General features: G+C 45.0%; 1 protein-coding gene across 4 annotated transcripts in view; it reads left to right on the top strand.

Annotated features, from left to right (window-relative positions):
* The window catches only part of FLI1 (Fli-1 proto-oncogene, ETS transcription factor), a 122,834-nt gene that overhangs the window by 90,691 nt on the left and 14,638 nt on the right, over positions 1 to 17,505 (top strand). For 2 of the 4 annotated variants that reach the window (XM_012729960.1, XM_012729961.1), the window contains exons 5-6: positions 3,155 to 3,220; positions 12,577 to 12,615. In XM_012729960.1, coding sequence (XP_012585414.1) covers positions 3,155 to 3,220; positions 12,577 to 12,615 — 105 coding nt within the window. The remainder of the gene's footprint in view (positions 1 to 3,154; positions 3,221 to 12,576; positions 12,616 to 17,505) is intronic. The other 2 variants (XM_004689103.2, XM_012729962.1) reach the window with 1 other exon arrangement.

Raw genomic sequence — 17,505 nt, 5'->3', positions numbered from 1 at the left:
CTGTTTCTTGCCTCTGTGCTTTCTGGCTGTGCATCCCTGAGCAAATTACTTGACTTCTCTGAATGGAAGGGGATAAGCTTCCACCTTCATGGAATTGCAAGGTTCACCAAGGATTAAGGGAGAGACTAGGGCAGAAGCATCCAGCACACAGTAAACCTTGCAAGAGCGCTGGCTTCTCCCCTCCCTACGCACACTCTTTACTATGAGGGTGTCAGGAGGGACTAGCAACTTGGCAGTAGCGCTAGTGCATCCAGAAGAGCCTCGTGGAGGAGAAAGAAACCAAAACCACTGAGTGGGAGACCAGGTTCTGGGAGAACCTTCTCAATTCAGAACAAGTTCCCTGACCAGCGCGTTGTGCCATCCTTTGCCACCTGAGGCACTGGCTAAGTAAGAACTGAAGTGAAGGGAATGCTGATCCCTTGAGCGAGCATCCAGATGCCCCAACCAGCCCCTCCACATCCTTCTGGGAGTGAAACTTGAACCAAGAACAGTCTTCAGGGCAAAATCCTTTTCCTAGGTTACCATGAAATATGTATTTCATGCAAGCTTTGCTGAGGTCAAACGACCCTTTCTCTTGGCTTTCTGGGAGTTTCCTGTGGAATTCACGTGTGCCCAAAGAAGAACTTTCACCAAGGGGGAAATTTAATAAATGTGGTTTATCTAAGCTTCGTGCTCCAGCTAAATCTGCCCTAATGACTCAGGCAGTTTGCTCCTCAGAGACCGGCATTTTTCTTTATTTGCTCCAGTCATGAGCTTTCTGCCTGAGGGAGAGAATGTCGGGGACTAAGAGGCAGACATTCTTGATCTTCCTGCTCAGATTTTTTTCTACTCCCTTGGAACGTTGGGTTCCATTTCTTAACCTCCTTCCAGCCATGGAGGATTATTTCTTATTGCAGCAGAACGCATTCATAACTCTCATTCCGGAGGACAAGACAAATGCCTAGCAAGCTTCTGAAAAAGGGTTTATTGTATGTAATTGTGATGTCTGTGGGAGAAGGGATCTAAAATTAGTCATGATAATGGCTAGCATTTATTGAACACATAGTTTGGGCCAACATCCATTATGAGCCAGGGCCATTCCCACTTTCAGTCACTTCATGCTTTTTTAGAGCAAAGGGATCCCAGATAAATTCTTGCATATATATCTATATCTATATCTATATATCTATATATCTATCTATGACCATTGTTAGCCCATTTTATATCGGAGGACCTATGGCTTGCAGAGATGAGAGAAGTTATATTGATGGATATCATATAATACGGAGTAAAAGGCCATTGCAATTTCAAATTCTTATTTGCATAACAACTTACACTAAAAGAAGGTTGTCTTGGCCTCACTTTGTCACTGACACTTTGGAGATGGGCTAATCAAATACAGCTGGTTCTTGTATGTGACCTGCATGTGACTGTAACATTTGTCCCCATCTCCACATATAACCACAGAACAGCCTCAATACAGCGAACACCCCTGCTATGGGGTCTGGACCTATTTCAAAGCCAAAAGTAACAGGCATCAAAGCCAGAAGTCATAGGTTGTAGGCAGTTGGATGATTCTTATAAAATTCTCTCGTATGGTCTAGCTGGTAGGGCACACACTTCCCTGGAGGCAGCACCAGACGCCCACAGCTGGGCGAGGCGGCAGCTCCACTCCTGCATGCCTTCCATGACTGGAGACTAAAAATAGGAGCATCTGACAGCCCACTCTGTGTTCCAAGCCCTGGCACCCAAGTCACCCCACTCGGCCACAGGGAGCAGAGGAAAGGATTATTTAAAAAGACTTGCCTAGCCTCCAACGCCCATGTCAGGCTGATATTGTCGTTCGTAAAAGCAGAGTCCTGGCCTGGTCTTCAGAGCAAGGGCTCATGTCCCCAGGAGACGCTCAAGGGGAATAACAAAATGCCCGCATTGACAGAATGAAACTTTCAAATTTGCTTGAGTCAAAGGAAGCAGTCCAGGGTGAGGAAGGAAAGGAGAAGGTTTTTTACGTGCGAAGACCACAAACAGTGTCAACACTTTAAAATGCTAGACGGGCCCTGGCTGGTGGCACAACAAGTTAGGATGCAGCACTGCAAGCTAGTGGCAGCCACTTCAGTGTGAGTTCGATCCCTGGCTCTGGAGGGGACCCACAGGGTGAGCAGACCTCTACTGTCTCACCTGCTGCTCCCCTCAGCAGTGTACTTCATCCATCTGCCTGTTCTTCTCCCCACTCTGTCTCTGCTGAATCCTCTCACTGCTCCTGCACCTCTAGCCTGTACCCCCAGTTCTTCTGTATGCATAAATAAATAAATAAATAAATCTTTAAATTAAAAAAAAATGCCTACACGAGTGCCGTAATCAAAGTTTGAGCGATTGTGGACATCGTGCTAAGGCGGCAGGAAATTCATCATGTGACCCCTGGTGTTTAGCTGTACTCATTTAGACGCGTGCCAAGGGAGAAAAGAATTAATACTCAGGGTACTCCCCATGCCGCCCTCCTTCCCAGTTCCCATTCACCAATAATGAGTACCCAAGAAGGAGCTACCCCAAATCCAGGCCGTCACAGTCCAAGGGGATTGCACTGTCTGCTCCTGGGCGTGGCAAACTACAAGGTACAGGCCAGCGCTGGCCTGTGGACAGAACAAAACAAAAACAAAGAAGAATGTGCAAGAGACTGTCTTTAGCCCACAAAGCCGAAAGTATTTACTATCTGGTCTTTACAGAAGTCGTTTGCCAACCCCCGTTGCAGTCCAAACCCTTCATTTTTCTGATGAAGAAATCAAGGTCTAGACACATAAAGTCACTTGCCCACAGTCACGGGGGAGTTAGTAAGCGAACCAGGACAGATCCTGGCTTTCTGATTCATGGTCCTGAATGAATCAGGACCATGTCCTGAATCGTGTCACTGCCACGATGTGACACAGCTACAGAGAGCTGCAGAACCACAAACAAGTCCCACCCACAAACGCTCTGTCCTAACTTACTGAGACCCTAATTCCCGGAAGGATGACACCTCCCCCAAATGGATTATGTTAACTTTTTCTTTCTCTCCAGTAGCTGTCTGTCCTTCTCCCCTGCTCCCCATCTCTTCCCCTTCCCGCCCCTTCTCTGGACATCTCCTGCTCTTGCTTTCAGGAATGTTCTGGTTATAACCCGCCTTTGCTTTGCCTTTCAGGTTCACTATTGGCCTATAATACAACCTCCCACACAGACCAGTCCTCACGGCTGAGTGTCAAAGAAGGTGAGTCTGCTGCCGCATGCACTTAGAAAGTTCCTTAGCGCCCGGTGTGGCACATGAAATCCAGGCTGTTAAGTGGGGCACTTCTGCACATCTTGCAGCTTTTTCTAATGCTCAAGATGCCAATGCTTATCCCACGGGTGCCACTCATTACAAAAAAAAATATTACAAGGTTTTAAAATGCCTTCTTGTACCATAAAGATTGGGCTTGAAACAGTTACTCTATTAAAGAAAGTGTGTTAGTCTTAGAAGGCTCACTTTCAAAGCTGACTATGGGGGATTTGTCTGTGGAAGATCACGAAATGAAAATTTCAAGGATTCCTGCCATGTCACATCTTAAGGAATTTTTTTTTTCTAACACATTTTAGCAATGCTGGTTCATTTTTGAAGTGGTCATTTAGAATTTGGTATCGCTGGTTTGATTTGGCTTGGCTTGGTTGAGAGAGAAAGAAAGTAGTCTCTTAGCAAATAAGCTTTTAGCAAACATTAAAATAGCATTTCTCAGCACCTTTGTTTATGAGACATTGTGAACATTTATTGTTCCAGCTATTGTGTCAGATTCTAGGCATTTATACAGGTATATAATTCAAGATACCAGAATAGAATGTGGACAAATAATTATTAGCAAACAGTCAGTTAAAAAAAAAAAATCCTGTGCAAAGCAGAAGAAAACTTCCACAGAGCAGGGGACTTTTGAATGGGGTTTTGAAGAACGAATAGGAGTGCTTCACACATTCTCTTTTCTTGTCTCTGGCTTCTCCACTGTTTTTTCTTTGACCCATACATGCCAAATTCAAACAGAAGGTAAAAATTTTCAGTACCAGTTAGTCAGCACAGCATAATATTTCAGAAAAATGCAAGTTCTTCTAAGGGAAGAGGCTTGGAAACCATTTGGTTCCAAAGCACCCTGACTTATGGAGGAGATAGTGATCCAGAGAACCTGAGTGTCATCTTAGCCAAGATCACACCTTTGTATTTCCTGTTAATAATCAGGAAATATCATCAGATGATCGACAGAAAATATAGTGGAGGAACTAGATAGCATAATGAATCTACTTTAAACTTCTGTGTTCTCATCTGCTTCTTTCTCTTCTATTTGTATGACCCTTTTCATTTCTATTTGTATGACTGTTTTCATTTTTTGGACTTTGCCATGAGAACTGATGTCATATTTAGTCCAACCACGTTCTATAGTCCAAGACACATTTTGTTTGAACCTATTTACCTCATGTTACAAATGTCCATAAGAGAGAAAATTCATCATGGTCACAAACACAATAGATTGGAGGTCAGAGCATCTTGGCTTTCTTAGGGGGGATCACTTCCTGTTCTGAACCTCCATTTCCTCTCAAATGAAGGGGATGAAAGACCCCAGCCCTGACTTCCAAGCTTTTGGCTTATAAGGAGATGAACTGGGGCTGCAAGCAAAGGCTGTGTCTTTATTCAGAGCCTGATTTACTTCTTGTACTTTATTTCATTTGCAACAGGACATGCTTTCTGGAAGGAAGAAAGAAGGAGAGGCTAGGGAAAGGGGGGTGGACAGGAGAGGAGAGAGGAAAAGAGGGAGAGAAATAAGAGAGGAAGGGAGGGAAGAGAGGTAATCCTTAAAAGCTCCTCTCATTCTAAAGAATGAGACCTGCAGACTACATCAGAATTAACCAGTGAGACTGGGGCAGTCAGTAAGAGAGTTCCTGGTATTGAGCTTAAAATACAAGTTTTCCTTTAGAAGCTAACTCATAAGAGTTGAAGTGTGCTGATAACCAACACATTATTCCTCCAGGGGCTTAGCTCTTCAGTCCCCTCTACCTGTGACCCTGCATTCCCCTCCCTTGGCTCTTTGTGTATGGCCGCATTTGCAAGCCTGCTGGGCTTACTGGGGCTTATTGCAAGAGCAGCTCGCTCTTGCTGGGTAGCAGCTCTCTTCTGAGATGAATTAACTGTGGTATCCAGGCAAACACACACTGCCAGGACCTCATTCAGGTGGTGCCCGGGCATTTATCTCCCGACATTGGCCTTGGCCTCTAGAGACGATTAAGGCTGTGCTTTGCAGGTGCATCTTTTGTGCCAATAATGCTTTCCACTTGAGCTGTCTTGCTGCTCTAGCCTCCACCACCCCCCTCCCTGAGAGGTGGTCTGAACAAGCCATCTTGCCACAAAACAAAGTACATTAGCAAGACAAAGCTAACGGGGCTTTTCTCTCCTTCCTTTTCACCCTCCTGCCCACCTCTCTCTCCCTTGCCTGCTTTTCTCTAATAGCTATCTTTATTTCTTAACATATTAAAAGAAAAAGTAAAGAGCGGACATGGTGCAACCTTGTTTGAATAAGACACACGCACAAGCCCAGACAAACCCAGAGTTCATCAAGAGCGACAGAGCTCTGTGTGTGTGCATGCGAGTGTGTGTGTGTGTGTGTGTGTGTGCGCGTGTGCGCACGGCCTTACTACACAAAGGACACGTGCTGCCATCCAGTGCAAAGAAGCTGAAGAGATGATGCCTATTAATGCTTCTTCAGTGCACTTATCAAATCAGAATGCCTTTCTACTTTAAAATAGCATAATCACCCTTGCAGCTTGTCTTTTGAAAATGGTTGCAATCTCTAAGGACTATTTGTGGCCAAGAAGTAAGGCTAGATTTTAAAAATTAATCTATAACTGTCTCGAAGCCCCTTTAAATTCAGTTTTCTATGGCCATGACTGGCAGCTAGCTCTCTCTACTTTGAGTTATCAAGGCTTGTGAATCTTTAAAATAAATTGAGAGTCAAGCTATGTTTGTCCATTTCCAACAACAGCCATCACTGTCTCTGTCCAGGACTTTGCAAAGCCTCACACACTTCTTATTTAGTCTCTCAGCTTGCTTTTGAACTTTGCAACATTTCCAGGAGGTGGGTAAGACTACCTTCATTTTGCAGTCAGACAAAGTGGGTTTCAACAATATTAAGGGGCTCGAGGGAAGGGGACAGACACAGCTATTCGCCATCAGAGCGAGGGTTGTATAAAGGTCTCCCTGTTAAGTTCAGCCTTTCCTTTCCTGCTGACTTTTAATGAAAATAATACTTGGCCTAAATGTAGTTTGGGTAGAGATTTGGATTTTCTCCCATTGTTTTCTCTGTCACTATTATCTCTATCCACATCCTTACATGATTCTCTTTGGCCAAAGAGATTTATACAGAACCCTTGTGTGGCACCACCCCCTTGTCCCCACTGCACAGAGAGTCAGTTGGAGAGATTGTAAAAAATGCTGATGCCCTGGACAAATACTTCTATGTCTCCACTCACAAGAGGGAGCTGGGGTAGATCCTGCAGACAGACAGTAGGACAGGGCCAGGGGAGGGGCCTGGCTTAGAACAGCTTCAATTTGAGAAGAGGAATAAACTCTAACACTGATGGCTGCCCAGCAATGTTAATACACTAGTGCCTTGAGGTGTACACTTGAACATGACGAAAATGGAGAATTTCATGTTATGTCTGCTTTATCATAGTAAACAAAATTGCAAAATCAAAACAAATTTAAGTGTCAGTGCCCTCAACGTGCTCCATTCAGTCAGAATCCCAGTTAATTTACATGGGAATTGGACCTCTTAAAGTTCACAGAGTTTCTCTTGAAACCTGCAGCCAAGGATGAGAAGTCCTGCTTTAGAATGCAGACAAACGAAGGGGTGGAAACAGGGTTTCTGGCCTCAGGTCAACCTAGAGAAGGAATAGCAGGCCCTGGGGGGAAACTGAGGACATGCCTGTGAGCACGGCGGCCATGCCACGATCAGCCCTCTTTTCATCATCAATGTCATTATTGCTTTTGACGACTTTACGTTGGCGTGTCACATCTCAGAAATTCCTTTCTTAGGGGTCCTCACGTGGACCCCTAAAATGCAAATACAGCGATGGTCACTGTACTTTGCGGAGAGGGCCCTGGGGGTCTACGTGTTGGATGGTCTTTCGACATGGAGAGCTGGGGCCAGAACCGCTAACCCCAAACCTCGTTCTCGTCAGTCTCTGTGCTGAGGTGTGTGTGGCTGATTGGGCATACATAGGTCAGAGCTCCCCCCACCTTGTTTTTCAGGGTGAGGCCTGCCCTCGGGCCTCCAACATACTCAGCTGGACGATGGGCACGCAGAAATCAGTAGGCCTCCCCCAGAGCTGCTTTGCATGTAACTCTCATTTTCTTGGCCCTTCCTGCTGGATCTGTTTTAAATGCCTCCGACTCTCCAAAATTCAGAGGATATTGAGCTCCTTGTTTATTAACTTCTGGAACTCATAAACCCTCCAAGGGCCGGGGTAGGACTGAGCTTCTAGCCCCAGCCTGGGAAGCCTTTCAGGGGCCGCTGCTGACAGCGAACGGCTGCTGCTCTCGGTGGGCTGTCTGCCTATGGAATCACCATCTCGAGCAGTTGCCATGGCTAATAGGTAAAAAGTCTGTCCGCTTACACGCTAAGTTTGGGAAGGAAAGGGAAACTACCTTTCTGTGTCCTTTATAGTGAAATGCCTGACTGTGCTGCAGGCCACGCGAAGGAGAGCCCCACTTCTCTCAAGGAGATTTCCAGATGGCCAGCCCTGTGCACGTGCAAGTACCCGGCTGCCGCAGCCCTTCCTTCCTCGCCAGCATTTGCACATCCATTATCTCCTTTGTGCCTCACGCCTCTCCATGAGACAGCAGGGCTGGCATTATTATTAGCCCCATTCTGTAGAAAACTAAAGCAAGACACAGAGAGATGCCAGGGCTTACCAAGGCCTGGGGACAGAGTAGGACCCAAATCCCATTCCCTGTTGTCCTTTTCTGCCTCCAGGCTGGTTCTCACATCACTATCTAATATAGTTAATTAAGCATCTGACAGCCTCTTAAATAGTCCTTGATCAGTGCTCTCAATGTATTGAAGTCAAGTATTGATCTCCTATTTCAGCATCGTGGCATGTTGAATAAAAACTCACTATGAGAACTCAGGCTGCGTGACTTTCCTGCCTCGGTTTCCTCCTGTACAAAATGCAGATCATTTTAGTAGCCCTTCAGGGGTAATATACCACTCATAGTCTCTCGCATGGTGTCTGACACACCAGTGGTCAGTGCAACTAGTTCTTTTAACGATAGTAGTAATTAGTATTATTATTGCAAAATGATTAGAATGGGTTTGAGGTCTTACCATAGGCGAACACCATGCCAAATGTTGCACAGGATACCATCTCCTGCCATATGGTAGGGTAATGCCACAGAAGATACAGCCAAGTTGCTTAAAATCGTATTAAGGCAATACACATATGGAACTATTAAGGAATAATATGAAACTGCATATAACCAAATAGAAAAATGTGTGCTACATACCAGAAGTTCTCTGAAAGTAGTAAAGAGATGAAAAATCATTAAATGATTAAGTTCACCATCCACTCCAAACCTTTCATATGATGAAGAGATGTGGGCTCAGAGAAGGTCTGTCAAGGTCACACAAGGGGCACAGAACAAGTGGCAGAACTAGAAGTCATTCAGTGCCTTGGTCCAGAATGGACCTGCATTCTGTGAGTCATCCCTCCCCCACCCATTTATTCATCTCTTCACTTATCAGCATCCTACTCTGGGTGGAACACCAGGTGAGCCTGTGAATGGGGTACACACCCACACCTCTCCAAACAGGCAGAGAGGGGTCAGTATGTCATTGGTCACTTCCCCTGGAGTGTGGATGATACATCCCCAAACCTTGCCATTTCACCCACCTCTACAACCTCTCTGAATGTCCGTATGATTTAATTCTGGAAGTCCCGTGATAGCTGGGAGTGCTCTAGACATCTGAGGCATGAGAAAGTACTGGAAATGCATAGTGAAAGGAAAGTGGTAGACACCAAAGATGCCGTCTGTGGGAACTGGGGGTGGGGCGGTGTGTGTTCAGGTTGTGATTGGGAGAGGACCTCACACACATCATGTGGGTATGTAGGAGTGTGCCCTTTGGGGGCACCAAGGCCTTGTGTGGGTGAGCAAGCTGCGGTGGGACTCTCTGTGGTTTACACGAAACCAAAAGACCCAGTAGCTTTGGAAGTCTCACTGTAAGACAGGCAGAGCGGCCCAGAGCCAGGGATTTCCTGCAAAGTAATTGGGGCTGGGGTGGGAGGAGATGGAGTGGGTGGGGTAGGGCTGAAATAAGATGGGCCATGAGTTCATGCTGGCTAAAGCAGGATGTAGGGCCCTCTAGGGTTCAGTGAATTGTTCTCTCTGTTCTGATCTCTGAAATTTTAAATCATTTCAAAGATGAAGTTTTGTTTTGATGAGAGATCATGCAGAATATTTATGCCTAAGGCCATGCCCTGGATTTATTGTGCAGTGAGTGATGATGATGTGTTTGCTGTGTTGTATGTTGGGGTGATAGACTGGGCAGAACCCCGAGTGTGGAGTCTGTGTGGGGCTAGTGAATGAGGCACCCCGAGTGTGGTGTCTGTGTGGGGCTAGTGAATGCTGCAACCTGAGTGTGGTGTCTGTGGGGGGCTAGTATATGCACCTCCCCTAGTGTGGTGTCTGTGTGGGGGGCTAGTGAATGCAGCACCCCAAATGTGGTGTCTGTGTGTGGGGCTAGTGAATGTGGTACCCCAAGTGTGGTGTCTGTGTGGGGCTAGTGAGTGCAGCACCTGGAGTGTGGTGTCTGTGTGGGGCTGGTGAATGCTGTACCCCGAGTGTGGTGTCTGTGTGGGGGGCTAGTGAATGCTGCACCCCGAGTGTGGTGTCTGTGTGGGGCTAGTGAATGCACCACCCTGAGTATGGTGTCTGTGTGGGGGGCTAGTGAATGAGGCACCCCGAGTGTGGTGTCTGTGTGGGGCTAGTGAATGCACCACCCCAAGTGTGGTGTCTGTGTGTGGGGGCTAGTGAATGCTGCACCCTGAGTGTGGTATCTGTGAGGGGGGCTAGTGAGTGCGGCACCCCAAGTGTGGTGTCTGCGTGGGGCTAGTGAATGTGCCTCCCCTAGTGTGGTGTCTGTGGGGGGCTAGTGAATGCGGCACCCCTAGTGTGGTGTCTGCGTGGGGGCTGAGTGAGTGCGGCACCCCAAGTGTGGTTATCTGCGTGGGGCTAGTGAATAGTGGTGCAGCCAGCCCCAAGGAGGGTGGTATGTGAAGGGGGGGTGGAACATGTGTGCCCGAAGGAAAAGGCCTGTAATAGTGTGAGGTAATCTGTGTTATTTTGAGGGCGTAAATAGCATCTCTTACAGAGCAGGTTATTGTGGCTCCGCAGGCTGTCTGTGTCAACTAAGAGTGCACTGAAACTCTGAGGGTCTTGAGGCCTCAGAGGAGGGTCTGTTAAGAACTTTCTCAGTATATGTTTTTCTTTTATGATAAAATACCTTAATCCATTTTTAGCAAAAGCAGGGTGATGGCTGTGTGTGTGCAGGTGTCTGTGCTTGCCGTTTCTGTGGTCCAAAGGCAAGATTTACGACTATAGAGTAGACGGTAGCTCGCTCTGGCCATTTTCTTTTTTTAATTGTTTTCCTTTGAAATTCCACAGTTAGTGTTTTGTCTGCTTTCCATCTGATCCTCTTTGGAGAGCTGCATGTTTTCGTGTTGTGCTTTTTATTTTTTTTCCTCCCAGAGAGAGATGGAAGGAGAAAGATTGAGACTGAAAGAGAGAGAGAGAAAGAGAGACAAAGAATCGTTGTCTCTAAAGCTGGAGCAGGCAGGAAACCCCAATCCCGAGGGAATTTAGCCAGCCAGCCCTGTCCCGAAGTCAGACTCCAGCTCTCTGAATTCAATTTGACAGCTTGTCTGGGACACTTTCTAAGTAACCATTCTCCTTCCTTTCTCTGAGTAAAAGAGCTGTTATTTTTTCCGTGGCTGTGCTGTGCGCGCTGTTATCACACGTGTGGGTTACACAGTGACTAGGACACGCTTTCTCTAAATTATTGGAAACACTTAGCCTGTTTCCGAAGACAAGTGTAAGTTTGTTCCAGGATAATAGGCAAATGCCTTTCAGTGCTGTCCCTCTGCCCGGTTAGATCTCCTTAGTGAGACCTCCGGGGGACATCTCCTTAGCTCCTTAGTTCTGATTAGGGCATCTGTATCCTTTGAAGATGCGCATCTGTCTTGGGAATAATTCAAATAGTGTATGTTTTATTCCCTTAAGAAATTTGTTTGAAATTTATCTTCCAAAGATATCTTCCAAGGATCATTTGCCTCTGTCTCTGTGCTTGATGGATTAGTTGATTATCTGAAAGCAATCCCCCACCACGTGTCTCACTTCAAGAGAGACTTAGAGGGAGCTCTGTCTAGCTGTGAGCCCCCAGGGGTCATGTGGGGCAGACAGGCATGCCGAGGGGGACCACCTCAAGTTAAATGCTGACTGTGCTCCATCCTGTCCCCCCAGTTACTCAAACCAGTATACTGCCTCAGCGTGAAGGACTGTATAGCAAAGCCAGCCTTCCCTGTGAGTGCGTCTTTTCAGGCTGTCCAGGCTCAGCTATGCAGGATGGCCATGGGCACGGGGCCCACAACAGTCTAGAACACCTTAGTCTCACAGGTATGACTGCTCTGCAGTCAGTTTTTGTCATTCTAAACATTTGTCCTTCCCAAGGTAAATTGATTTCTGTGTAGTCTCTTTACGAATCCAATTTTGAATGTTTCCCCTTTCTTCCTTTGCCTGGCTCTCCCTTCTTTCCTTGTTTCACCCCCAGCCCCAACCCACATCCTTAGAAGTCATACTTGCCTTATAAGGTCAAGGTCAGGTGACATCTCTACCCTACGGGCTAACCTACCTCTTTCCCAAGGCATTTCCGTCATGAAGGTCTTTGTCTTGCAAGACTTGAAACACCTTGGAGGTGGCAACTGTGACTTAGACCACCTCTGGATGGATGATGAAAATTAGAAACTAAGCTTTAAACTGCTTCCCCCGAGTTTACTGTAAAACTAATCCTTGTTGATATTTCTAAAAACAAGGACGATATTTTTACTTCATTCACTGCAAATGTTGACATGGAGCTTGCTTTTCAAGTCTGTCACTTGCTGCCAGGGTGATTCCTCCGTAGGTCCAATCCACAAGTCGGGGGAGAACTCACAGGGAGTAGATCTGCATCATAAAATGCTAGTTCCACTGTGCAAGTTGGTCTATTTTTTTTATCAACTCAAACTCCTCTTGGAAGACCCTAAGAGCTGGGTCCTTGTCTGCAGTCTGCCAATGAGAAAAGAGGTTACAGGACCAAAACAAAGAAAAGGAATACTTCAGGGAAAATTGATTTTCCCCATTTGTATCTTCTTTTCTCTGCCTTTTTTACCACCCTGCCTCATAACAATCACAGTCCATGTGTACCGAGTGCTTACCATGTGCCAAGAACGTTTCCAGACCCTTCACGGTTAAACTCGTAACAACCTTGTCTAATTGGTGTTATTATTATGCCTATCTTACAGAAATTGGAGCAGAGATAGGTGACCCCCATCTCAAAACTGGTGAGTGTCAGCTACTGCAGCTCTCTCCTATCAGTCAATGGCAGATTCCACTGCTGTCTCTTCCTGTTCCATCCACCACCCCATGAAAGACCTTTGCTTCCAAGTAGCTGATGCCATCTAGTTGTTAAGATACTGTGATTGATTACATTAGTTGACTTCTACTATGTTCCAAAAAATCAGGAACCTGACCCAATATACCCAGCATTGGGTGGCGTTAGCTTCTTTAGTGCTATATTCAAGAAGTACATATGTCACACAGTCTCAAAGATGTTCTTTTCATTATTATGCCTTATATTTTGCATAATATTACACATCCTTTTGTGTCTGGTGTTACATTTCAAAAAAATAAAGAGTAAAAGAAAAGATTTGGGAAAGTATCTGATATACTGAGTAGCATTCTGTCCATCAAAAAAGATTGTGACAAATTAATTTTTAAAATGAGAGGGGAGGTAGATATTAATCCGATTAATTTTGTGAAGTTTCCTTCAGATTACAGTAGGTAAGCAATTCTTGCCTTTATAATTGGCATTGATGTGAGGTTCCTTTTTTTTTTTAAAAGATTTATTTATTTATGTTTTCAGAACTGGGGTACAGGCCAGAGGTGCAGGGACGGTGAGAGGATTTACCAGAGACAGAGTGGGAAGCAGAACAGGCTAACTGACAAAGTACACTGCTGAGGGGAACAGCGGATGGGTCAGGAGAGGTCTGCTGAGCCGTGTGGGTCACCTCCGGGGTAGGGATCGAACCCATGCTGCAGTGGCTTTAGCTTCTTAGTGCTGTGCTTTAACCTGCTGCACCACCAGGGAGGGCCCTGATGTGAGATTCTTAAGGAGGAAAAAGAAAGATACCCAGTTCCCCTGAGGCCATTTTAAAGATACTCCAAGACTGTCCAGTCACCCCACCCCACACTCCCTTGTCGATTCACACGTGCCTGCGGTAGGCTGGGGAGGAAGTTGGACCTAAGCATTTTTATCCTTAGAATAACCTCCTTCCATTGCTTCAGAAATCTCCTCCCCAACACCACCAACAATCCCCACCCGAAGCACCAAGACGTGGTGCTTTACTCAAACTTAAGGGAGAAACTCCATTCTGCTAAGTGGAGAAGACGGGAGCCTCTTTGTTTTACTTTGGCTTCCTTTCTGCCACTAGACTGTTGTCCTTTCCTTTACCCCTGTGCCAGAAATCAGGCCCTTGATGTTATTCCTGGCTGCTTAGCAAGTCCCACCCTGGTCTACCTGCCCTCTTTATGCATGTCTTTTGTCTTTATGTTTATCAATGCTACTCTTAGGTGTTCCTGGAGAAATCAAGCACCTCATAGGCATCAACTTGATCTACAACATTAATGATGACATTTTAGTAGGGGAAAGGCTTCAAGGAAATCTCAGAGGGGGAAGAAAAACAGTGCTAGTGTATGATAAAGGTATTTGGAGGTGTCTTGACCTTAAGAGCACCCCTTCGATAAGACTCAGCAGACAATTACCCCTCCTGTCACTTCCAGGGAGCACTCCCCTGATCATGAGTGTGCAACTAGGGGGGACCCCCACCGCCATTGCCCTGTGGCATTTCGCCCCTCCTGAGTGGGCATTCTGGTTTTGCATTTCCAATTCATCTCCAGATTCTTGACGATTGCTGTTTTTTAAGCCCCCCATCTCTACCCAGTTTTATTTGACTCATACATTTCATGCTGTTCCAGGTAGCACAGAGCAGAGTTAAGACTCAAAGTGAAATCAGCCTTGGTTGATAAACCTCCATGTCCTTGAACCTGTGGATTTGGTTTCTAATAGAAGCAAGAAGTGACCCCTCTTGGCTGTTTGGGAGAATGGGGTCCTAAAGTAGTTTGGAAAGAAAAGCCTCAATCCACAAATGCTCTGGAATCCCCACTGGTGGTCAATGCAATACAGATTATTCCAAATGCATTTGTTATACAAAGTAAACTGACTTAGAAATTCTACATGGAGGCTGTTTGGGGGGCACAGTAGCTACAAAATGTTTAAAAGAAGCTTCCACAGTTTTCTGTCAGCCTGTGTTCAAAAAACAAATCTTATCTGTCTAACTACTTGTCTGTCTATCTATCTATCTACTACTATATCTCTATATGGAAACAAAAAAAAAAGAGAGAGAGCTTAGGGATTTGGGAGTATCATCTAGTCAAAAGCCAGGGTATAGGAAGCATCATTCATTATTTTAGCATAAAAATTTCTCCAGGTCCTTTTGTTGAGATAACAACTTACTCTCCTCAAAGAAGCCCTTATCTAAATTAACAAAGAATTTATTTCTCATGAACTATCCTTTTGGAAGAAGATGAAGTCTTTGAGGAAATAATGCTCTCAAGCCTCAGGGGCCCCTTAGCTCCCACACAATGAAGATCAGTAAAAACTTTTAACAGGGCCCTCCCTGGTGGCACAAGGGGTTAAAACACTGCGCTGGAGAGTGATCCACAGCCACTACAACACTAGTCAGATTCCCAGCCAAGGAACTGACCCACATGGCACATGGAGGGGTGAGAGGGGTGGGGGAGACCTCCCCTGACCCACCTGCTGCTCCCCCTCAGCAGAGTACTTCACTCACTCTGCCTGTTCTGCTCCCCACTCTGTCTCTGGTGAATCCTCTCACCCACTGCACTTCTGGCCTGTGCCCCAGTTCTTGTATGCATAAATAAATAAATTTAAAATAAATAAATAAATAAAAAGCTTAACATGCCTCTCTGATGAAATTCCTGACTCAAATTCCTGAGTCAGACATACTCTAAAGAGAAAGTGGGAAAGTAAATGAGAGTATTACTTTACCAAAATCCAACACACACTTCAGAGTGCAATTCAGTTCCCTTACTCCCTAAAACTAAAATCTCTTCTTAGAACCCTACCATACTAGCAAGCTAAGGAGGTAATGACATATGATCTTGGGGTCTTTGTGAGTTTTGTCCTACATCCTTTTTCCAACCTTGTTGATATTCAGTGAACACGATTGACACTTGATGGATTCATCTGGGAAGCAACTATCTATAGTCTTTACTCTATTAAAGAATTAAAATCAGAGTACATTAGTTTGTTTGTTTTGTTTTTTTTTTGACACAAAAAAGATTAACTTCTTATTTCCAATGAATTTAGCCCTGAAAAAGAAGAGTACCTATAATTCCATAGGATATTTTGGAGTATATAAAGCATTTTCACATCTCATTTATTCTCAGTCAGCAGACTCCTGGGAGGATTAAGTGGGTCATTTGCATTTCCAAATTTTTACATTTTAAAATACTCACTTTTTCCTCCTAACTATTTACCCTTTACAGGTGAAATCATTGCAAATCCGAGATTTTAAGTCGCTTGCGTAAGGTCACACGACTCACTGATGCAAATATGAGAGACAAACCAAGTTCTTCCCACTGCAGTGAACTAGAACCCTGTTTAGAATGAGAAATGATGGAATTCCTTCCCATGAAAATCTTTCAGAGCCATTAATAGCACAACATTATGTCTGATAAGATTTAGGTAGCACTCTTCCAAAGAGATGAAAATCATTCTTGATAAAATTTTGAAAAATCTTTAAGCTTAAAAATTCTTTGGCCTGCCTGTAAAATAATTATCAGTCTTGCCCAACATCCTAGAGGAGTTTAGAGAAAGGCAGTTTTTATGCTATGAGTCAGACTTTCAATTTCTATTAAAATTCTTATATGGTCACATATGCTTTCTCTCAGGCTTCAGGCCTCCAGGCCTGTGCTAATTTGCATGTCTGGTTTAGATAATGTCTGAGGTCCCTTCCAGTCTGAAAAGAAGCCTCTGATTCTGTGATATAAGTGAGACTACATTCCACCTACCAAGAATTGATGGCTCTTTTTCTCTAACTGCTGTGATTTCAACATGTGGATGGAGGACTCAGGAAGAGAAGCTTCTCATGATCACCTGCCAGGCCTCAAGACAGACCTGCTTCTCCAGGATGAACTCACCTGACACTCCCCCACACTGACCCCAGAAAATTATCCTTCCTGCAAGACATGTCAGATCTGGGTTAAAAGTTAAAATATAGCAAGTACTTGGATTTTAATTTTCTTGACTGGAGTGACAATCCTAAATTGATGTGAGTCCAAAACCAGAGATTTGACAATTACCCTGATTCTAAATATGCAAAATGAGTGAACTCGTGAACAGACAAAACTCATTTCTCCTTTTTACTACCCCACCCCCAATCATCAAAAGGTTGCTGCTAAGTTTTTTAGCTAACTTTATTGTTTTCTATCAGAAAGTAATTCTCTCTAGATAACAACTAGTAAAAGAAATTGATTTTCCAGAAGGGCTTTGAGATCAGTGTAGGACGATGCAGTCACTTTTCATAAAATGCAGGCGCCAAGGAAAACTCTATTTTTACGACACTAAGCAGGTCAAGTCGCTGCTCACATGATAAAATATCAGCGCGGCCCTCTAAAATATCAGCACGGCCCTCCCCATCCTGACACTGTCTATGCCCCTTCCCTGTTTTCTTTGCTCCTTAGCACTCATCACCTTCTAATACACAATGTAGCTCAGTATTTGTTTTGAATGGAAGCTCCACAGGGCAAGGATGTTTATCTAGCCGCCATTGTATTCCCAGCACATAGAATAGTGTCTGGCTCAAAAGTAGACCTTTGATAAACTTTTTTTGGAAGAATGAATGTGTTGTAAGATATAAGATACCAATTAAGTCCAATAAGCTAGTGTGGGGAGAGGTGAAGGATCTTGGGGTAGAAGAGGGAAACAAGGGTGACTAAGATACAGTCCCTGTCTTCCTAAAGATTATCACCAGCCTGGAGAGATAAGTGCGCAGAGCGTTACTAGAGGACTCAGTGAGACAGGCACAGACAGGAGACCCTCCCCCGCCAGGCATGAGTGCAGGACTGTGGGAGAAAAAGAAGCAAAAGTG

The sequence above is a fragment of the Condylura cristata genome, unplaced genomic scaffold (assembly GCF_000260355.1).
Source record: "Condylura cristata isolate star-nosed mole 26May11 unplaced genomic scaffold, ConCri1.0 scaffold00025, whole genome shotgun sequence".
NCBI lineage: Eukaryota > Metazoa > Chordata > Mammalia > Eulipotyphla > Talpidae > Condylura > Condylura cristata.
The sequence above is the reverse complement of the archived record's forward strand: the minus strand, read 5'-3'. Positions and strand labels throughout refer to the sequence as shown.